Raw genomic sequence first — 23,359 nt, forward strand, 5'->3', positions numbered from 1 at the left:
AAGAATATCGCAAACCGCAGACGCAGCAGATTCAAGTTATTTTGGGGCAATAAACCCGCGGGAACCCACTACAAAGTTGCCTGTCATGAGAACCGATATAGCGTGCGCAGATCGCGGACAAAAACACAGCATCCGCTACAACCTCACATGTCACGGGAGCACCACAGATTGCGGACGCAGTAGAACCGCGTTTCATGATGCAATATCCAAGCGAGAGTGGTTCCGTTTGAGAGAACCCATTTCGCCACAGTAAGTATACTCCATCGAACTCAAACTGGTGCTCATCGGGAGTTATAAGGCTTAGAAGTGCCTAATTTGTTGCAGAAATTTGAAGGTTGCTCGCCTATGACGCCCCTTGTTTGGTACAAAAGGTCCAGAAATGGTGCGAAGAACCTCGGGCAGCAAGACAGAGTGATGCCAATCCTCGTCCACCCCATTTGACCACGGCAAGACGTGTCCATCTCCATAGGGCGCACAAGCACTCCCTATGACAACGGGCCCAATACGAATAGACAGCGAGCACGATTGCACGATTAGACCCTAAGACCCGCACTAGCTGTAACATAAGTTAAGCATGTAAGCTTTGTAATGTGCGAATAAACACAAACTGTGTATTTGGCTACGTCATTTTTGTACCCTAGTGCCTATACGCCCTCTGCAGCACGCACAAGACGTTTCACATACTCCACTGTGCCTGCATTCCTAATACAGTCTACCAGATTTTTTGTATTGATGCTGGCTGTCCCACGGATAAATTGTCCAAACCATTTCCGCCAAGTCAGTAGGGTTGATTATTCTCCGTTTCAGAACTTCAAAGTTGGTTCGCACTCAAATATTTTTTTCATTTACCCTTCTCATTGCAATCGTCAATACCCCCTCCCCATCGGTGGATGGGGTCGCCATCGCTACTACCGATCCAGAAAGGGTCCCCAAAATAGTAGCTGTTAAAAACCACTGCTATATGCTATAAACTTACAAAATTCCTACTATTTCCTATCGGCGTATGTGCCAGTATAACTCCCAGCCGAGAGACGCTCCTGCTTGTATGGACTCCCCCACACACTCTCAAGTTGTCTGTGACAACTTGAGAGTGTTGGACTATTCACTGAAGGTCCCCAAGGAATAGTCTATTGCAAGTTAAGAAGAGCACGACAAGCCCTTCCCACAAAGCTCTCTACTCACCACGATTGGTGGTTTCCTCCTCTCCAGCGCTTGCTCTTCTAAAGGGGAAAGAGTGGAGGGCCCTATGGGAGGAGCTTGGTCTGCTATTTTAAAACTGCAACAGACCACAGTGCATCTGTGGTCTGTTGCAGTTTTAACTCTTAAGAGCGCCCCAAACCCAAACCTTAAGTCGATTTTTCCGCACGATGCGTGGCTAGAGTTTTAGTCTCGAGTTGCAGACCGCGTTGAACTGACAAACAAGGTGTGGGCTCTTTTTTGCGAAGAATTCAATACAAACAAACAAAGGGCACGGGTGAAGAGTGGAGCAGCGAGAGGCGATCAGAGCAAGGAAAAGGACCCACCTCTTGACTTTCTTTCCCGACGTGGCGGTCTGACCCTCACCAGGCAGCTTCCGTTTCGTGCCCCGTCCTTTCATGGGAACTGGATTGCCTGCACATACACAAGGAGCTGTTCACCCCTTGGCAACCAAGGATGCAGTGTTGCGTAAAGTACATCTAAAAAGTACTTCAAGTAAAGTACAAAGTAAAAGAGAGGTGATGCACTTCAAGTAAGGTAGTAAGTACACTGGGTGCAATGTACCTGAAGTACTATAAATACAATGTACCTTAAAATTAGTGCAATTCTGCCAAGATGTGTAGCCAACTAGCCCACCAGATTAATTTAAATACAATGTACTTTCAAAGTAAAGTACAAGTATTTTGTAACAATCTTTCATGATGCCCTTTCATTCCCCTATACAGATTTTTTGTAACTGGTATGCGCCGCCCCAGAGGTAATCAAGGGTGCATGACCTATTTTCGGAAACAGCGGCAAATATTGGATAAGGTCAAGTGGCCACAGAGTAGTTTTGTTCAGAAATGGCACCAAATTCAGAAGTTCATCCGTCTTCTGAATTTGGTGCCACTTGCACTGACTTGTTGCACTCAAGGGAATTAAATGTACTAGGAGAGAGCATGACGTCAGCCCCGTAGCATCTGTAAGCAATCCTCTTGTAGAGGAGTGTCCTCTCCTTAATAAAAAAAAACAGTGAGTGTGCAGGCGAGCTGGTGATAGGAAGGAAAAGACAAAAGAGAATGTCTCAAAACACTGTGAGATTAATCTCTGTTGTCTTTTTCTTCGACTTGAAGGTTTAATTTTTCCACAAGACAGTCTCAGGTTGTTACATTATAATTACTTTTCCTCTCCTAATATTTTTAACCCCATCACTTCTACTGACCAAGCAAAAAGTAGCGAGAGTTCAAAAAGCTATGGGAAAGCTACCCCCAGAACAAACAGAGCAATGTGTCGTCTGCTCATGCGTCCGGTGAGAGTAGAATATCCCTCCCAGTATTTCGTCAGAGTCGACAAAGCATCATTTATGACACAGAGTACATTTGCAGAATGTACTTTGAAGTCGGGAGTTGTACTTTCCTTGGAAAGTACTGGAAAAAAAAACACTTTAAGTAAAGTACAAGTACATACTTGAAGAATGTACTTCAAGTTAATTAAGAGTTTTCTAAACCTACTTGAAGTAATAAACACAAAGTACTTCAAATACTTTTTAACGCTGCAAGCACAAGCGTCGCTCGTGCCGTCCATTACAGACCGGAAAGCCCAACCAAGATTCTGGCTCGTGCTTCGGTTTCAGAGCTTCTTTTCCGAGGTCTCCAGCAGACGGCAGTGTAGCCACTGTTGCTCCGCCCCCTTCAAGTTACTATGTTGTTTGTTTCAAATTTTCCCCGAAAGAGGGCTCTGTTGTTCCAAGAAACAATGTTTGGTGTCTGCAAGTGTGGGGAAAGGCGACATGGCCTCAACAGAGTCCATTTTAAAATACCGAAACTTTCATTTGAAGGTGACAAGTGCACTACCGTTTAGATGACGAATCATGCTCTCTGATGACTCGGAAACTTTATTTAAGATTGACAATTTGCCCACAAATTGAAAGAAGCACTTGCCTGGCCTCCATATTGTGTTTATTGCTATTTCACTAAATGTTCCCAACAGTACTGCACAGCAAAGGACTGCTGAATGAGCACATCATATGGCCAGGAATTAATAGTGAGAGCAACAAGCAACACCTCGAGGCCAAGTGAAGATTTCCTTTCATTAATGAGCAAAACGCCAATTTTAAATGAAGTTTTGTGGTATGTTTCATGAAAGAAAGATTAGTGTGTAATGAGTGAACAGCTTGTAGGGACAGGCTAAGCTTCAAAGGAAGTAGGTATATAAGTATAGAGAACTCACTGTATCATAGAAGACAACACGCTTTCACCATGACTTGGCCAATAGTATAATGTATTTTTAAAAAATATTGCACAGACAATCATGTGACGTGATCTGAATGAAGAGCATCAGCTGGTGGAATATTTCAATGATATTGCGTGATACTCCGGAGTATGCTTTGGCCGCTCTGTCCTTGCGCAAAAGGACTAGAGCGCTGAGGGAATATCAAGCGCTCACCCACAAGATCTGATTGAAACAGACCTTCTGGCATCAATGGTATGTGCACCCCTAGCACGTGATGAGATACGGGATCCTGCCAGCACAAGCACTGCATAGGCACGTAGCGCATAGCTTGAAGGCAGTCAGGCCACTGTCCGGGTATGAAGACTGAAGAAGCTCGTGACAAGTCGCCAGCAAAGACACCACGTGTCGTGTAAACCATAATTAGGGCTCCGTGTTTTCGGATAAATTCGAAAAACTCCGAAACACACCTGCCGGTAAAATTTTGGTCAATTCGGATTTATCCGATAAACGCCGAATATTCACTTGTCAATCCACCCCCCCCGGTCAACAAAAGTTTGATTAGCACAGAGCCAATGGTCCTGGGAAAGTTCCGCCATAATTATCTTTTAAATCTCGAACCCTTGTCAAAAGCGGTCTTGCCGCTTGTCTCTTCAAGGGTGAGTCAGGGCAACAGGTCGTTCATTGTACATTCGGGTCACGACAAAGGCCACTCTTTTGGTTTCCAGTTTGGGCCATGTGATTTGTGATTTAGGGAAAAGCAAGGGTATGTTTTAGTAACAGTGAAAGCTATGGACCATAGGGATTGTATAAAATTGGGAAAAGGGGCAGTTCAAACTTTCTATTACCTCCTTAACTACTCTACCTCCCGCGGCCGCGGGCTAGATGGATGGAATAGGATGGGACAACAACAAACTTCCTAGCGACTACCTCCGGGAGTTTATTGATTTTAAGGTATCAGTATTTGTCAAAGCGCCACTTGTTTGTGACTTTTGTCGTGGATAAATTAGTATTGCCAATGGCAATGGTACCAATGCCAAATTCAACTGAAGATATTTAAATTTTTACAAGCGAGTTTTATTTTTTATTTGGCATACGTTTACATTTGGTTATTATTTATTTATTCATTTTTAATGAAAAACACAGCGAAATTAAACTCCGAATTTCGGAGAATTGGGAATCAAAAGCATATAAACTCCGATAAACTCTGAATCTTCGGCAAAAAATAAGCTCGGAAAAACACCCTCCGAATTTGACGAAATATATACTCCGAAAACACGGAGCCCTAACCATAATCAATCACACACAAAACAGCTAATGCAGGGGTGACCAGGCTGACCTGGCCTAAGAGCCGCAAACAAAACCACGAAACTTCCAAGAGCTATGTGGGGGGGGGGGTTGAGGGGCAAACTTTTTGCCCAGAGCAATAAACGAAACTCGAACTGCTTTCAATCTATCCAAGTCAAAAGCAGTTTAACTGTACATAAGGTAGCACAAGACTACCAAACCGCAACCCGTCTTTTGATTTAAAACTCGTTTCATTTCTCTTTTTGGGGAGTGCTCCTGTGACTGGGAGGGAGGCGGGGGAGTGTGTGTGTGTGTATGTGGGGGGGGAGGGAGGGGGGGGAGGGGGGTAGGGGAGGGAGCCGCGAGCCGCACTTTAACACGCGAAGAGCCGCATGCGGCTCGCGAGCCGCAGCTTGGTCACCCCTGAGCTAATGCACCCCATCCTAACAGCCAGGGTGAGACCGAGCGACCCAGCGGCGAGCGAACGGCAAGAAAGAGCAGGTGGTGCCCTCCCCTGGTGCCAAAGCCAACTGCGATGAGGACGAGCACTTGCATGCTCCAACCGTTTTTGGCGACACAAGGCTCATCCAGTACAACGAGCTCATTGCAATAGCTGATGCTGTAATAAATTATTGGTATGGAGAGTTCCAGAACATCCAACAATATTCATGAATTTTTATTCAAAAGCCCCAATACAGAGTAAATACCCAAACAAGCTACAGTGTCTAGTCTAGAACAGCGCTTACCACTATCTATTCACGACGGACATGTCATAACAAAACATCTCTCCTATATCATCTGCTCCGCCCATCCAACCACACTAAAGTTTCACAGCTCTCAACAAAAAACAGTCACTCCTTCAGCTACCCTAGGAAAGGAATGTCCAGTCACACCCACCGAACAAAGAACCTCCAAGATGAATTGACAATCCCGGTTACGCATAAAACTCAATCAAATGAATGGAATGAATGGAACAAAATCATGCATCCCCATTTTTGCTTTATAGGCTAATATATTTAACCAATTTTAACGTATAAAAGTAAGATGTAGCGATACCAGACAAACTATTGTAATCGTGCCATGTTAAGAAATTATGTTCTATAAAACCTCAAAATTCAAGGCAGTAAACTTTAGCAAATGAAAAACAAGAAGAGTATAAAGAAAAGCCCCTATTTTATTGTTGTTTTAACACAGAATGTGTGTTATATGACTGGCTTTTAGCGATTTCCTGCAATGCACTTCACGTGATGGAAGTGTGCTGCGTGAAAGATGATTGGACACAAGTGCTGCGTCAGTGTTTGGCTTGAAGTCGTGTTCTCGCCCCCAGCTGAATGCTGACCACACATGCAATGGGGAAGTGTGCAAGAGGTGAGGGGAAAGAGAACAAGCATGTGCTTCAAAAGAAACAGAGAGATCTGAAATGGTAGGGTCAAAGCTGGGGTGTGCAACCACAAGAGACGCAAACTTTGCGTTCCAGCCCCGCTTGAGCACTAGCTTTGACGGGACTTTCCTTCAAAGGTACTATGCAGAATGATTTTTGTGCTGTCGAGGTACGAAATGCATGCTAAGTTCATATGTGTAACATCACCCCAAAGCAACACATAATGCGTCCTGTGTTACCACTGCCTTCGCCACAAAAATGTAGGAGAGGGGCAAATGTTTTTTATGTAAGGGATCTTGCAAAATCTATTTGTCAAACTCATAAGAGTTTGACAAGTGCCAAGTTTTACAAAATGCAGGTTTTCATAAGTTATGCTCGTGATTGGCAAAACGTTTATGCACCTTCCTCTGCCCTTTCTTTTGCCTGCTTCATTCAAACAAGGCGGGTCAAAACTGGAACTCACCGGAAGAGAACTGGGTGTCGAGATTACGGCCCTGGCCACTCCTCACAAGACTTTCGTAGTTGGGACTAATCTTCTCCAAGTCCTGAGAAAAAACAAGCAAACTGTAGTTCAACCGAAAAAGTGCACCGCACCACAAATAAACTGCATGCCCGAGAGTAGTGTCTCGCTCGCGGCAAGCATCCTTGGGTGCCTTACCGTCAAGATCAATCCAAAGTATGGGTGAGCACCCGTGATCTCCCCAGACTCTGTCTTCTCCTCACAGACAAAAACGTCCATGTCTTTGGTCTGAAGGCATACACAAAAGAAAATTGAATCTCAGACGCAAATATGGGACAACACGCTGAGAAGTGTCACTGATGAAACATTTCTAAATTCAGTGGTACGTTGAGATGGAGGCAAAGAATAGTTTGCCTGAGCTTCATTTAGCAGTCAGTGCATCGAGTGAGACTGCGCTGGTACCCACGGCAATAGAAATTCTTCAGGTGGCGTAACACTGCGCCACCGCCGATGAGCCACCAAGCTGAAAATTGGCACGCAATTTTCTCCCCTGTCGTTAGGGTGTGCCACCAATCTAGAGGCTGAGAAGGCCGCCCTTTCATGAACAGTAGCGTGCGCCGGGCTAGAACGCCGTGTAGTTTTATGTGGTTTTCGCGTGGTTCTTGCGCTGCTTCTGACCGGTTTCGGCTTCCAGAAGTTTCGGGCAATGGGGAAGAAGTGCTTCGTGCCACGGTGCAACGCAGGATACGAGACATGCACGTTTTCGCTCTTTCTTTTAAGTACTCGACAAGGAAGAGGGCCACCTGAAGGTATCATCTTGTGATCCCACGCAAAGACCGCCTGCTGCAGCCAACAGACTTCATCTGCGAAAGACATTTTGAGTTGAAGTTTGTGACCGAATTGTGAGAAGCTGTCTACAAGGGCCATGTTCTCGTAAGTGTACAACGGAAAGCTGCTCTGGCAAAAGACGCGGTGTCAATAAAGTTCTCAAGCTGCCCCAGCTACCTAACAAAAAAAAAAAAAAAAAAGGGAAAAAAATTTAGCTGCATGCCTGGCCATTTTGTTGAATGCGATTAAATGTGGTAGCGTTACAGGAACATTGCTAATGAAAACAATCAGGAAAAGAAATGATATGGTGATGAAACACATTGAAGACGACATCAAGGACGGCGTCTAGGACAACAATGAGGACAACGTGAGGAACGACCTCTAGGATGAGATCAAGGACGACGTTAAAGACATGAAGAACGACGTCTAAGATAACTTCTAGGACGACATCAAAGGCGGTGTCTACGACGTCAAGAATGACTTCTAGTGCGACGTCCTAAAGGACGACGTCTAGAACGACCTCAAAGACGTAGTCGAGGAGGTAGTAGAGGAGAATCTCAAAAACAATGTCAAAATAGCCTCGAGGACGACCTCAAGGATGACGTCAAGGACGTTGTCCTAGAGGGCGACGTCAAAAACGACTTCTAGGACGTTGTCCTAGAGGATGCAAGAACAATGTCTAGGACGATGTCAAGAACAATGTCTAGGACAACCTTTAGGGTGACCTCAAGGACGACGTCCCAGAGAACTATGTTAAAGACAACGTTTGGGAAGACCTTTAAGATGATGTAAAGGACGTCAGGTCACGTCACGTCAACAACCGGCAATACGTGACCGGCGTTACGTGACCAGCACCTACGAGCTTACTCGACGGGAGCTTACGTTTTAGTCCCAGGTGTTAAGTGACCTTCGCTTCAGCTTTTATCGCTTCAGCCACGGCTGTTACGTGACCTTTAAAATGCAACCTTGCACATGGTTGGTCCTATAAAGCTACCTTAAAAGGACCTGTGGATTGTCAGTGCCCTCTGTCCAGCAAACGGCACTGTGTTCTGGCGATGTCACCTGTATCAAAAATGTTCAAAAGTTGATTTCTGTACAACTTTCACCCTGATTTGCGAAATATTTCTGAAAACCACACTTCACTGATTCTGCAAAATATTGTGCCTGCGAAAATAAAGTAGTTTACAATATGTGTGTGTTCAATGAACATACACTATATCTCTTAAAGGGTAGATCGAAAACGTGACTTTTATCCTTTTTTTAATTCTAAGAAAACCAATATAGTGTGTTCGATTTTAAGGGCCTCCTGTGTATACACTCCAATGTTTAACATTCCACAGCCCAGCATTTAGGTGTTTCTCTCTTCAAGAAGAAAGCGTAAGCTATACACAGAAATGCTAAAAATGACGTTGCCCAAAAAAAAGCCTTTTATTTATTTGTTTATTTGAACAGTCATTCATTCATTTACCGCCAGGAATATCCCCTGCCACTTGAAAAGTGTCATGCTTAACTGTCACATTCAGTTCAGCAAGTGCGAAGCTTTGCTGCAGTTGCTAAACATGTCACTCCGCAATTAGCAGATGGACATCATCGGCCTCGATGATTGTAGCACCATCCGCTGGTGTGCATGAAAAACGGGGACGAAAGTTTGATGCCTCCGGAGACTGCGTTAGTCCACGTCAGTATTCCTAAACCGCGCTGGTAGCTTTGCAAGAGGTTTCCACTACGCTGCCCTTGTGTGGCATGATACTTAAAAGTTGTAAGAGCTTGCATTTTTAGCATTTCAAAGTGCAGACAATGTATACATCAGCTAAGAAACCAAGCTCGTAATTAATGCAGACAGCCTGAACCATGAAATGTGATAACTTTTTTTCAAGTGCACTGAACGGTGTTCCTTCATCCTTCAATGTTACTCGTCAATGTAATATGATCGAGCCTACAGTTTCAAGGTCAATTCAAGAGTGGACTCATGCATAACAACCAGAGGTCAAATTAAAGTGTGAGATTCTCCCTTTGCTCATTCTCATGATTTGTAGCTACTATTTTGATGCAGGTACTGTAAGCCCTTTCATGAAGGCCTTTCATGCGCATTTATTGTGCATGAAAGGTTGGATGAGGTAAGCACTATCAACACATATGAGATGCCTCTCCTAATTGCGTTTCCCTATTTCCCCAACCTAACCTAACCTAATCTAACCTAACCAATTTAACCTCCTAGACTAATTTGTAGTATGGGTATAAAAAGACCAATATTGATGACGGTATGTTCCATTATGAGGCTGATAATAACATGCTCCCTTACTGACTGTGAACTCTTGTGAGCTCTATAAGAACAAACCTTATGCCTGGATCTTCCATTAGTATTCTAAAGATTACTGACTTAACCACAAGAAATTCCTTTTTAGACATCCTAAATATATCAGTCTCTGAAAGCATCCAATGAAATAACAGCTACAGCAAAACCTCTTTATAACAAAATGGGATATAACAAACTAATGGATATAACAAAGCAATCATAATTCCCCTTGCTTGCTAATAGTGGGAAGAAATGGACATTGGCCATAACAAACTAATGGTTATAACGAAATAATTACAACCGCCCCTTCAGCTTTGTTATAACGAGGTTTTACTGTATTAGCAGATTTTCCCCAACTTGCACTGTTTCCCTCAAATATCCTGGCACTCCTCAGATTTTTTTTCTTATTGGAAAATGCCCTGAGATATGCTAGAACTTGCAAACAAGTAAGCAATAATGCCACATTATAATTAGGCTCACACTAAAAGCCACATTCTGTGGGTGTATCTGCTAAACAAGTCTGAAATTTCAGCTACTGTGCTTGCTCCACATAAAAGCCTCAATGAGACTGACTGCGCAGCAGCAGAAAGGGTTTACAATATAGTTTCGCTGTGTCTAAAGTGCCCTCCGACGACATCTGCAAACCATTCGAGTATCATCCGACGGCACTTCACACGCACATTCAAGCACCGTCCAAAAGTGCAAAACTCGAGTCACACCGTTATTTTAATGTGTAATTAATCGGACACTTGTTGTTGATTTTTCTCCACATAAAGCGCAAGCGAGGCATGCCACAGGAGCAAGCCCACGCCTTCCTGCCTTGGCTTATGCATGCCATGCACACACGCAGCACCTTCGCATATGCTGACGTGGCAAGCTGTCAAGGGTTACGGTTGTGTGATATAAGATCAACTTGAGTTTGAAGCTCTGCATTCATCAGTTGCCAGAGCAACTACAAAGAAGAACATTCAGAAAAAAAAAAAAACATATATAAAAAGGAAAAAAAAGAACTCTGACGCTCACGTGGTTTCAAGCCTGTATATATTCCATGAAAAACAAAAAATATGTCGGCCAAACATGCCAACCATCGTAACATCAAAGCGAATTCAAAGTATGATTTCGTGGTTTTCTGATATTATTTTGTATGTTATTAGACAATAATATCGGGAGTATTTATGGCCAGTATACTCAAAGGCGGCTAACACCAAAAAATTAGGGAGGAAGTAAGCACATTAATTTCGGCCGCAATACGCTAAAAGCATACTGTTCTTCGCTCAGCGACGACACTTGAACACTCGGCAGAAGCACTGTTGTATGATGTTTGAAAACTAGAGACCAGTGGTTCTCAAACAGGGTCCCCAAAGCCCTCAACAGTTAGTCAAGCCAAGCAATAAAACAGTTTCCTTTTATTGATGCCGGCTGTCCCACACAGCTGAACAGACCAAACCATGTGTACCAAGTTAGTAGGGCTGATTATTTGTCTGTTTCAGAGCTGCAAAGTTGGTCTGGACACATTTAGCTTTTTTCATTTACCCCCCCTGTACTAATTGTAATCGTCCAATACCCCCCCCCCCCCCCTTGGTGGATGGGGTTCCCCATGCCTTCCACCAATACAGAAGGGGTCCTCGAAATGTGAGTGGCAGAAAACCACTGCTCCAGACGCTGCATTATTTTTTTTTAATTAAATAATCTAATATTTTAGAATGCATTAAGCAATGCACATTTCCATCTGCCTTCAAATGTGTGTTGCTAAAGGGGCCCGTTTACATGTCTGTTTTCTTCAACAAGCCTCTTGTTTGGGGTTTGAAAGGCACCGATTTTAAATGAGGAAGGTAGCTTTTGTTCTTCTTGGCAAAGCATGGACACTACAGTATAGACCACTTAAAACGTAACCGCTTATAGTGCAGGACCGGGTATAACGCGGCTTTTTTGAACCACCGGTTCGCCTCCCATAGACCTCCATGTAATTACATACCGCTTAAAATGCAGGCGCGCGAAGGGAAATACCGGTTATAGTGCGGTTTCTGAAACAGCCCGCCGACCGCGCCGACCGACCAACGCAGCGAGCACGCTTCCCTGTGCGACACTAGATAACGGCGCTAGCCGCAAGCGGCACTCGCGGGGGCAAGGATAGCAAGGAGGTTGCTCGAAGAAGCGGGGAGAAGCGAAGAGAGAGGCTTCAGTTGCCAGAGCGACGGAGGGACGCACGCACGTGTTGTTCACGACGCAAGGCGTTGGAGCGAGCCAACAATGGAGCGAGCCCATCCAACCCAACTTTCCTCCGCTGCTGTTGTTGTAAGCGTTGAAATGAAATTATAGATAGAAAATAGAGTCAATATTGTGCGTTGGAAACAACCGCAACCTGTGACCGCAATGACAGACCAATCGCAGATCGAAAAAAAGTGTTTGCACGCGTTGCATGCCGGCCGGCTTCTTCTATCCACAAAACATGGCGTCGGTGGTGATTGTCGACGTAGACGGCGAGGTGGAAGCTTATCGTTCCGCGTAAAAGTGCTATCCTTGACCGTGAATTTTCGTTGTGTGTCGCTATGATAACCCAGCACGTACTAGAAGGGAAGATCCAACTACTCGTGCGGCGATGTCGTGGCGGCGCTCTCAAGACGGCAGAAACGCCCGTGTCGTCGTGTTTGTTTACTTCGACTACAGTGGTGATTTCTAAGCATTTGTGTCCTCGAACATCGCCCGGATTTCTTATTTGGCGCATTTCATGCGTGCGCTCAAGTTCAAGGTATTACTGGCGCGTACCGTGTGAAGGATGCGAATTTTCATGTGTTTTCATCTCCGGAGAAAAGTGATTAGGGTTAGCAATCCTGAACGCTCTCAACGTCCGTCAGCAACCCGCGACGCCGTTAAAAGGCTGCGCCAGGCAAAAGTCACTTATTTCTTTCAAAATGTGTGACACACTTGAGAGAGAAGTGTACTAGTCTGGTGAAATAAAGACCTTCCTCAAGCTAAGCTTTATTTTTGATCTAACATAAAATAAATTGTTTTACAATGGAAAGTTGTCTCATGGCATGTATTTTGGCCTGAAAAATTGATGTTTTGGTTATAGCGCGGTACCGCTTATAGTGCGGATTTTCGCGACTCCCGCGACATATGTTATATGCGGTCTACACTGTATTTGCCTTTTTTCACTTGGTAACAAACTCAGTGGCGCTACCTAAGGGTGGCCTCGGCTCAATTTCAGTCCACATATATTTTCCCAATTTTTTACGCATCATTCTTTCGTAACAAGAGTAAATTACGTTCCACGATTCTATAAGCAACCATTTCCCACACACGGCACATCGATACGGTCTTGCAAATGCTGCACAACTCACAGTCTGGTTCAGGACCGGAAGTGTTTAAGGGCTATTTGCACACTAGCGCCACCCCAGCTCAACTCACACGAGAAAGAGCAAATATTCAGGTGGAACTCAAAATAAGCCAGAGTCTGTATCAGCTGCAATCAATATTTTTGAAACAGAATGATTACATATAGAGACTCGCGCGAAAAGTAAGGATAGAACCAAGACCTTACATCAAACTGAAACATTTTAGAAAGGAGAAAGTCATTGTTACCGAAGTTTTCTCGACTTAGCCAATACTTTTGAAACAGGATACGTAAAGAGTACATCCTATTTAAGTTTTGTTTCTATGGTTACAGCTGCATTACCGGGACAAACTATCAACAGAACTGACCATAAGCTTGAAATGGGTTACTGGACAATAATGTACACTACTGAAACATGTCATGACCCCTCAAACACCCTTACATGAAACTGACTTTTTCTGCTTCTCGTTTGTTTGCCCCAGTTCTTTCTTGAACAGGATTTCGCAGCACCTAACTTTTATTTGCAAATGACAGTAGAAAGTATGTTTTTAGAGGAATAAAATGAGACATATATAAGCCATAGTAGATAAAACAACTAAAAACTTACCATTGTCTTGTAAACGGTGGTGTGCCAAGTCTGCTTTATTCTCCGTGGAACTGTTGTCATGTTTTCCCAATTCCTTTCTATGAATGGAATTATTTCCTAAAAGATGAATGGTTCACAATGTTAACTGCACTTCAATGCATTTCAATAGCACTATTTTTTATTTTCAATGCCATTTCTCAAGACAATGTATGGCAGTAAGAGGGGTGGGGAGGGGGGGAGGGGACAACTCAAAATTTAAAGTCCATTAGACTTCATTGTACCATGTGTCTGGAAAAACAATTACCACATTTTATTTATTTTTCTCACTATGAAAACAAACTACTATGCTGCGATATTTGAAAATTTTCAACGAGGAAATAAAGCCCGTAGTCGACGCCGTTACTGTCCATGTACTCGTGAACTTCGTTGGCAGCGATTTTCTCATTGAAAATTTGCGCAAATCATCTATATAACTTTTTAGCCGGATAACGGCAAGTTCTAAAAATATGGCATCAGGTCCTAACTGCCTGTGCTACATTTGGGTAAAAACAGGTAGTTCAGTGATGCATAGTTCACTTTTGCAGTAAAAAAAACAAAACACCATAAACCTTTTTTCTAGCTTCGGGGGCAGTTTGCTACTAGTGAATGCAGCTTTTCCTTCCGGGGGTACGAGGGATTTTCGGGTCACGTGACCGGCTCCGTGGGGAGAAAGCACCTAGCATTCCAGTCAATTCCGCTCAGCAGACATAAGCATCGCTCGTCATTTTCTTTAATTCTCGCAGGCAAGTCCGGTCAATTTCAAAAATTTCGAGATAGTGGATAATCTTATTGTGAAAAGCACTCATGAACAACCCTACACCATTTGTTTCATGAAAAAAAAAAAAAAATCTTTCGTGCAATTGTGACACAACTATATTGCAACAGCGAAACCGAAACTTTGGCAAGGACGGGCAAAATTGTACACCCAACGTCAGAAGTTGGGGACACCCATGTGGGATACAGGGTGTCAAGTGATCTACCGCGTGGACTTCCGCTGCTGCACACACCTCGTCTGCACCACGTCGCTCCTGCAAGTTTCGACAAAATTTGTAGGCATTTGCAGAAGGTGAGGCGTAATAAAGTGCAAGTATGCTGCAACGAGTCTGAGGGACAAAAGAGTGTCGCATTGCTCTTCTTTCCCTAGCCGCTGCGAAGATCGAGAAATGGCATCCAGTTTGAGCCTCGCGCACTTTGTTGAGAAGCCCTTGACGGTTAACGGACGCAAGTCTTGTGTGTAGCACTCTGACAGGAAGTGACCCGAACAGATCGCTATCGGGCCCTTGGCAAAAACTTCTTCTGGGGGTCCGATCGGTGCACAGCATCTGTCTAAAGTTTTAGACGCTCACTGTCAGTGGGGAAATCGTGGAAGACAACTCTTGGGTCGTTCTGTGTATTCCGAGAGCAGTTGGCGACAATACACCGCGAGCCACTTCTGCACTTTTTTCCAGCCATCGCAAACACGCATCGAAAATGGGACTACGCACCTCGGTGAAAAAAACAAGAAAATGGGCCGAAATCGCAGCTGCCGCCACGCCGATTTTCAAAGAAAGGAGTGAGCATTTCGCACAGCAGTTATATTTAACAAAGCATGGTAAATGCAGCCTCTCAGCACTTTTCCACGGGGTGAACATTCCCGAAACTGCTCTTCTCCCTGGTGCAGGCAGATCAGGTCACATATCGTGTGCATGAAGGACGAGCGTGATGCATGGAAAATGACAAAGCCATTTCTTTGATAGGCACATAAGTCGTGCATACAGGGTCGACGACACCGTGCGCTTACGGCCCAGTGACATGGTAAGACAACTGTGCGTCGAGAACGGCGTGGCGGGCTGAAGAATAGAACCGCAGCCCGTGTGCATACACAGGTTTCCAAACCCGATGGCAGGAGCCTCCAGGGCATCCAAAGAGCGCACCCGCACGCCGGTCGCGTGATGTTAATGGGAAGGGAGGGTTAACGCACATCAATGATACAACTGCCGTCCCCCACACCGCCGGCAATCTCCGGTTGGTAGGGCCACAGTGCTACCCCGTAGCGACGTTGCGAACTCTATAACGTGTGTTCCAATGACGTCCAAGGTCAGCGCATGTACCAGGGCACTAATGCTTATGCATTAAAATGGACAAGACAGACCTAACACTAGCAGACTGTGCGTCACATGTCTTTGAGCAGCGCCAGCAGTGCCTCCACCGATTTGCAGATCACGTGACTCTGCACAGAACATGCTGCTCACACCGCTTGTAGGTTTTGCCTGGAAACAAAATATGAAAAAAAACTGCTCCCCGACTCTAGACTCTAGATGTCACGAAAGCGGAAGTACAGCGTTGGCTGCACCGCACATCGCCCGCTGAATTGGCATGTTCTTTTCAATTGAAGCGCCGCAAACTATGTTGGTCAACTTGATAACCTTGTAGGTGGCATTACGTTATAATATTTGACGTACGGTCGTTCTAGATTATATTAAAAAGAACTGCATAGTTGTCCCACTACCAAAAATGAAGGAGAGTTGCTTTTTACCAGAATCTCCTCAAGAAATAACTTTGCAAGCTGCTCTTATTGAAGTAAACAAATGCAGTTAATTTCACTTGCATTTCAGGCCCATCTACCCTCTTTCTCTTTCTCATTCGAATAATCAAAGCGAGAACGGACTTACGACAACCATTTGGTTGTCTAGGCACCAACTGTTTTGTGCTGCACAGTCGAGGCTGCCGCAGCTTCCACAGCGCCTTGACAAAGTTCGAGCCACTTAAGCGGGCTCGTCGCTTCATTTACCTTCTTTTTCGCACGAGAGCTCGTGCACATGAGATGCAAAACGAAGCCCGAAGCACTAGCAGCAGTGCTGAGCTGCAGCATTGGGAAAGCTATGCTAGCCTCGACAATGTAGCAGTAAATAGTTGACACGGAGTTGTCTCTCTAGGTACCTTGTTTCCATGAAGCCGGTCATGTAACCAGAAACTTGCTTTCGCAGGGATTTTAGTCGCCGGGAGGGATAGCCGCACACACCGACAAACTGCCCCTGGTACTAATAATATAAACAAGAACATTCTGATTGAAGGATAGAAGCCATTAGTATATCCTCCATTTCTGGCAATTAACTCACAACATACTGTAAAGGACTCATTCACAAAGATCTAGTTTCTGCAAGTTTCACGATTTGAAGAATATTGTGAAAAATATATCACACAAATATATTGCCCTATTATAACGAATACCATTATTTCTGATCTATAGGTTGTCCCCTACCCTAGGAACAGGCATTTTCACAAAAAACTTGGTGCATATAAGTCGCACCTTTGAATAAGTTGCACTTGTATGTATACACAGTCAGCAAGTCGAAACTACACTGATAAGAATGCACATGTGTACTGTGATCGTGCGATATGTGCAAGCGGAAGCAAGCTGCAATATTCTCGTTAACGAATCAAATAAGAGAAATAACTGCCGTGCCAAATCTGTGCAGTCAAGGTTCATACTTAAATAAAAATGCATATGAGTCACACCATTGTATAAGATGTCCCGACAGAAATTTAAAAAAAAAAAGCTACGACTTGTATACCAGAAAAATATGGCACATGGCATATCATTTCCCACTGGGGTATTTTGAGCCCGCGAGATACTTGTGAAACCCACACTCAGAAAAATATTGAGCCTGCAAAAATAAAGTTGTTTACGAAATGCCCTCTATTTAGAGAATCCTTTGTTAGGATCTTACCCTGTCTTTTGAGAAAAGTACCCTGTTGGTGCCCTCAGATCGACTCTTCTGGATCAGGTTGGCAAGTGCCGTAACACACATTTGGTTAAAATCTACACAAGAGAAGAAACATGGAGACATGTGTTGCCATGGTGCACATTCATTTTCATCAACTTTTTCTAATGTTCATCTAGACATGCGAATCAGTTCATACTACTGCACCAGTTTAATGTCTTGGTCTAAACAATGAATGATCAACACTGCAGCAAAGATTACGTTTATTATCGACCTGGAAATGCTTTGAAACTGTCTTTTGCCCGCCATGCAAGTCTTTTGCATTGCCTTCCCTAGGAGGTTAGTGTCTCTTATTCCCACTGTATGCTTGACTGCAGTAAACAGCAAAGTTGGTTCCTGAAGGGTACCTACACCAATTTTACGCAAGTCTGGTATCAAGCGCTTACGAACCGTTCTTCAGAAGTCACCTGAAAGTCTCATAGTGCCAGCAGACATTTCCTTAAGAGATAGTTTCCTCTGGAGTTTGAAGCAAAATGTAGGCTGCCAGTTTGAAACCGCCTCGGTGACCTCTACACAATGCGCCAGCCTACAAATCCCCAAGTCGTGGGTTCGAATCTTGGCCAATGTGTCCGTAATCTGACGGAAGTCTATTGCGAAGGAGGCATCATATAACTGGGATTTCGGTTGCATGTCAAAAGATCCCCAGGTGGTCGAGATTATTCTTCAGTCCTCCGCTGGGGAATTCCAGATGCCCGTCCTTGGTTTGGCAAGTAAAAACCCCCAAATTTGATTTAATTTGATAGGCTGCGATTTTGAGGCTTCTAAGATACCTATTTTCAAGTTTTGTAATTTCTATTTACTTCAAAGTTTTGTACTAACAATTCTGCAGATCATACACCCATATAAACACAAAAAAGCTTTAGAGGATGGATATGCTTGACGACTTACTGGACTGTTTCTTGGAAAAATTTTCAGTGCCGGCCGGATTGCACAGTTTGCATGAAAACGTGTAGTTGGTCATGAATGGGACACACTTCCTGTGAGGTAAGAAAAGCATGTTGTGACAAAACTGATGAAAGGTGCGGTGTAACAAAAACTGCCACAGTAAACAGAGATGGTCAAGGAATGGTTAGCCTACCCAAGAGGCAGAGAAAGGCAGGTGTCATGGAACCACTTGAGACAAGCAATACACTGAAGCTCCACGATGCTTAAGTTCCTTTCCTTTCCACTGCAAAACAAAAAGAAAAAAGTTGTCAGACATGCCTCTTGACTAGCAACAGCTGAAAGAAAGGAAGAATGTGATCGCGTCAAATATAGTATGAATAAATGCTTCAAAGGTATTTTGAGCAAATGTCCCTAAATGAAATTGAATTATACTTAGCTTTCCAGCTGAAACTGCCACTAGCACCACTCAAGAAATTATCCTTTTGTATCCTCCCTATCCACCAGAAGCAGCTCATCTGGGTACTAAGTCCATCACCTGTTCATCTCGCTAGGTTCAATTTCCTCCCTTGCCCGTTTCGATCTGGATGAGCATTGTACCGAAGTGCGGTCGTGCATCACTACTCCGTGGTGCACATTAAAGACGCCAGGCTAGCAGTGGTACTGTACAGGCTAAATTTCTTTATCGGCATCGTAAACCACAATCACCTTAAGCTGTCTAAACACAAACGTCTAATTTGTTTCTATTTTGTTCATCTTGCTATCAAGCAGTGAGAGATCCTACTCATGCCTCTCCTTCTGGTGTCCTTCACCTCGGTAACTTATCCACGATTTCCGTCCAATACAAGTGCTCAATCCTTATATGACAAGCGGCCGCACAAACCCTAGCCCTTTTGTTCTTGCAACGTACAGCTGCCTCGTCTTATATGGCCACCTGAAAGTATAGCCCAAAATGGCTCGTATGGTTATCCAATGGTTCCACTATCAGAAAGACATGGAAAACGTTGGCCATGATTCAGGTGCTTATTCGTGTTCCTATGTGGCCGTGGTTTTTTGCAGGGAGTGGATATACCGTAAAACCCCTAATGTGTGCGAGCCCTGATTTTCCAAATTTTTAGGGGGTGCAAATAATTCTATTGTCTAGAGAGGCAAATTCCAGCTTTTAGAATTCAAATACTTAATAGTTGCGAAAATGACCCTGCTGCCCAATTCGCAAAAAATCAGGGCCACGAAAATAAAATGTTTTACAGTATCGTTGGCAACCGGCATAGGAACTTCTGCAAAAGTTGCTGGCAGTGCTCTCTTTGGCTGGCTACAACTGTATCCGGCCACCGCACACTCACTGCGGCATTTCTGAAGTGAAGCACATGTGCCCATAATTAGTCAGTGGCTAGGGCACACGCTTCCATACACTTGGTTACATCATCATAGAAAGTTGCCAACTACAATAAATATAGGTTGCCACTCTAAGGGGGGCATTACCCTGCCGGCTGCTGTTTGGTTGACAGGGTATGAGGGGGTAACTTAGACGCTTCAGGGTTTCTCAGGTTTGCCCTTGCTATCGAAGTTATTGTCTCCCGCATTTCCGCCCAATTATTTTTTTGTCATGCCAGTGACTATAACTTCTGGAGCCTGATTTGCTTCCTCATTCATGGGCAATTTAAAGGCCTTGAAAAAAACTCCTCTAAAGATATCAACGAACCTGGGCACGCTGTGCATGTCAAGGGTCTAGGCTGGAAAAAAGAATCTATGAAATGGCCGGAATTTTTTTTTTCTTTTCAGTGTCTAGAGTGTTGTTTGATGGTGCTCCTGCAGAGCATTCAAGTGCCGTCCAAAGGCACTTTATGTCCGCATTCAAGTGCCGTCCAGTCGTGCAAATGCCGTGTTTTTGTGAAGAACGTCTTGCTTTAGGCATTCTGTGGCCAAAATTAGCATGCCTACTTCTGCTGTACATTTCTTTGTGTAAACTCTTATAATTATGCGTGTACTCAGATTTCATAAATCTTTCTTGACAACAAATAATATCTAGAAACCAAAGAATGACATCGCTGACTCATTTCAATAGCGTAATATGGTTAGCATGCCTGGCTAGTACTCTATAGTCTCACGAATATAAATGTTCAATACGCATGCCCTAAAAAAAGAAAAATATTTTTTTTTTAATGTTGTAGTGGTTGTTATTGCTGCTAGAGAACGTTAGACTTAAAATAAAATTTATTTTAAATCACAATTGCAACATTCCAGAGAGTGCCACTTAGGAAAACTTGAGAAGGGAGCAGCATACATAAGAAAGCATGCTGCTCACTCCTGTAGTGTGTCTCGCTCGCGCTTTATGTTAAAACAAATTGTCGGCAAGCGGTTCATGCAACACATGTCAGAATAAGCATGACTTGTGCTTAACACTTTTGGATGGCACTTGAAGGCGCAAGTAGAGTGCCGTAGGACGGCATTTCAACACTCTACAAGAGTGCCGTCAGACGGCACTCTAAAAACAGCATTGTTTTTTTTTTTTTTTTTTTTTTTTTTGCATCTGACGTCATTTCGTCAGCTTTCCCGCAACCACAAGAGAAGAGGGGCAGGAGGAGCCCTCTTCCCACCTGGACTCTCCTTTGTGTGTCCCAGACTCGCACAGACGTCACTATTCCTCCTCTAGAAGGTTATAGAAGATTAACCCGTCACCCAAAATTCGTAAAAAAAAGCTTTCCCCTCTCTCTCTTCAGTTGTGGTGCGAAATGGATGATGTGATGACAGTGTATGGCATGCAATGTGGTTATATCCAGCCAATGGGGGGGAAATTGGGTTGTGTGTATGTTTACACAGCCTAGAACTTGGTCTGCCTCAACGGGCGACGGGACTCCCAGCTGTAGATGAGAAATTTAGGCAGTGCAGTACAACCGCTAGCCTGGGGGTCTTTAACGTGCCAACCGCAAAGTAGATCCGCTCATTTTCATCACCAAATGCGCGTCAAATGCACTGAATCTTTAAAGGGGCCCTCCGGAGCGTTCTGCGATGGTCTATTTATGGCGGTAACTCAATTTACAGGCCCTAAGGATCCTAAAAATCATAAAATTACGGTCACGCGCGGCGGATTTCCCTACTAAAATTGCTATCAAAGTCCCCGGCACGCCCCCCTTTCTGAGATGACCCCGGAAAACGGGAGGGGCATCTCTTTACGCGTCAGCCAATAGCAAGCGAAGGATCCCGGCGTCACTGCGCGTCACCAACGCCGCCGACCACCGACCCGCGGAGGAATCTCGAACACGCGCGGACAGTCGTCAAGGAACCCAGACTTTGTGCTCGGCATTCGTCGTTCGTCGCACCGCACCGTCGCGCTGCTACTGCAATACGCAGTCGCATCCCACAGATGACAAGGAAAAGTTTGACTCGTTGACGTGGAAGGATCGCAAAGCTGGCTTTGGAGTCGGGATCCACGGGAAGAAGGAACACGTGTCCCGCAAACGCACGCCTGCAGACGCCCCAGGAAGCAGACGAGCCGACGCATCACACCCTAGCAACAAGCTTGCGGGGAGAAAACATAGTTCGCTGGTTTTGGAGCGATAATGGCGGACTATGTTTCCCGCACCACAATCAGTTTACGTTTTTCTCAAACTCTAATTTACAACAAGCTTAAAAAGTGTTGAAATAATAACGTTCGCATTCACCGCGAGATGCAGCATTTCCATCGGTCAAATTTTAGCGATGGGCAGGGAATGAGGCATTGTCTTCCAAGAGAAAATAGTCCCGATATATTTCCTCTCCCACCTGCTTAATAAACGGTTTTGTAATCTAAAACTTTGTATACATATTAACTTGCACCTACTACGCAATATAACAACGTAAACAGACGATCGCAGAAAGCTCCGGAGGGCCCCTTTAAGCAACCGCGTTCGCAACCGCTTCGCGACTGCGGTTTAACCGCCAGTGTGTATGAGGCATTATGCCGGCTGCCGGCATAATATAGAAGAATCCGCGTCCTCTGTTGTACTCACATAAGTCGGTGCTATTATGTCACAGCGGCACCACCGGCCTTCTGGTATGGGCTACCCGCCTTACTACGGTACCGCAACTAATTCAATAAATATTACATTACATTACATTACATTACATTACATTAGCACAAACAAAATATCGAAACCCGGCGTCACCCGCCGACCGTAATTGGTGGACACCACCCTTAAGACTCCTCTCACCAGTAGCACTGCTGGTCCGAGCTCCGCGACGACGTAGCCGAGCTGAGCTTGGAACCGTCCGTCCCGTCCGGCGCACCGCCGACCAGAGAAGACGGTTGCTGGTCGCTGCTCGTCGTCGTCTCTGAAGACGTCGGGTCTTCCAGGTTGGACTCTTCCTCCATATTGATGTCCCTGGCGCACTGGTTCTCTGTCTCGGTGCTGCTCGCCTCGTCCGCTATCTCGTCTCCTTTCATCGTGCCCTGGGAGTTGTCGTCGGTGTCCGCGTTTTCGGGCCCTTTGAACGCTGACAGCTCCGAGCCCTGGATGTCCGTGCCTGTTGCGGACGGAGTGTGTCCCGTGGGGTCCGCGATCTCTCTGACTTGATCCGAGTAGCCTCCCTTGTCCCTGTTTGGGGGCCAATTGTGTTTATTAGACGCCTCGCCGGCAGCGGCTGTCGCGTAAACGGCGCGAAAGGTTATGCTTACCGAGAACCCCCGGTGTCGACGAACGCCATTTTTGACGCTATCGGACTGGTGGCGCCACCTCTGGAATGTTGGGAGGTACTACGTCTTTCGGGAAATAGATTTGCACGTCGATTGTTCATGCTTTTAAGTTGACTTGTTCAGTAAAGACGTGTAAATTTAATTTCACGGGTTATGAACGTTGCTTTGCGTTAAACTGAGCAAAGAAGGTCAAGGTTAAAGTGGAAAATGTTTTTATCACTTACCATGAAAATGTAAATCCTGGGACCAGCTGCACTTCCTAGACAACCCACCTCACCTGTACATATAAGTTTCATTCTCATGCATTATCTACTTGTTAACATACACCTGTACATATAAGTTCCATTCACATGCATTCTCTAGTTGTTAACATACAGCTAAGGAGGCAGCCAACACTTGTATGCACGGGCTTTTGTCCTTTGGCT

General features: G+C 44.7%; 1 protein-coding gene across 1 annotated transcript in view; it reads right to left on the reverse strand.

Moving 5' to 3' along the window:
• The window catches only part of LOC8043103 (set1/Ash2 histone methyltransferase complex subunit ASH2), a 58,566-nt gene extending 35,594 nt beyond the window's left edge, over positions 1 to 22,972 (reverse strand). Inside the window, exons 1-9 of the mRNA XM_029966856.4 lie at positions 22,917 to 22,972; positions 22,453 to 22,836; positions 18,459 to 18,548; positions 18,269 to 18,357; positions 17,327 to 17,418; positions 13,599 to 13,694; positions 6,732 to 6,821; positions 6,537 to 6,618; positions 1,524 to 1,611 (exon numbers count right to left, since the gene is read on the reverse strand). Of these exons, the coding sequence (XP_029822716.2) occupies positions 1,524 to 1,611; positions 6,537 to 6,618; positions 6,732 to 6,821; positions 13,599 to 13,694; positions 17,327 to 17,418; positions 18,269 to 18,357; positions 18,459 to 18,548; positions 22,453 to 22,836; positions 22,917 to 22,945 (1,040 nt within the window). The 5' untranslated portion in view covers positions 22,946 to 22,972. The remainder of the gene's footprint in view (positions 1 to 1,523; positions 1,612 to 6,536; positions 6,619 to 6,731; positions 6,822 to 13,598; positions 13,695 to 17,326; positions 17,419 to 18,268; positions 18,358 to 18,458; positions 18,549 to 22,452; positions 22,837 to 22,916) is intronic.
• Positions 22,973 to 23,359: the final 387 nt, after the last annotated feature.

This window comes from Ixodes scapularis, unplaced genomic scaffold, assembly GCF_016920785.2.
Source record: "Ixodes scapularis isolate PalLabHiFi unplaced genomic scaffold, ASM1692078v2 PGA_scaffold3__209_contigs__length_174095766, whole genome shotgun sequence".
Taxonomy (NCBI): Eukaryota; Metazoa; Arthropoda; class Arachnida; order Ixodida; family Ixodidae; genus Ixodes; species Ixodes scapularis.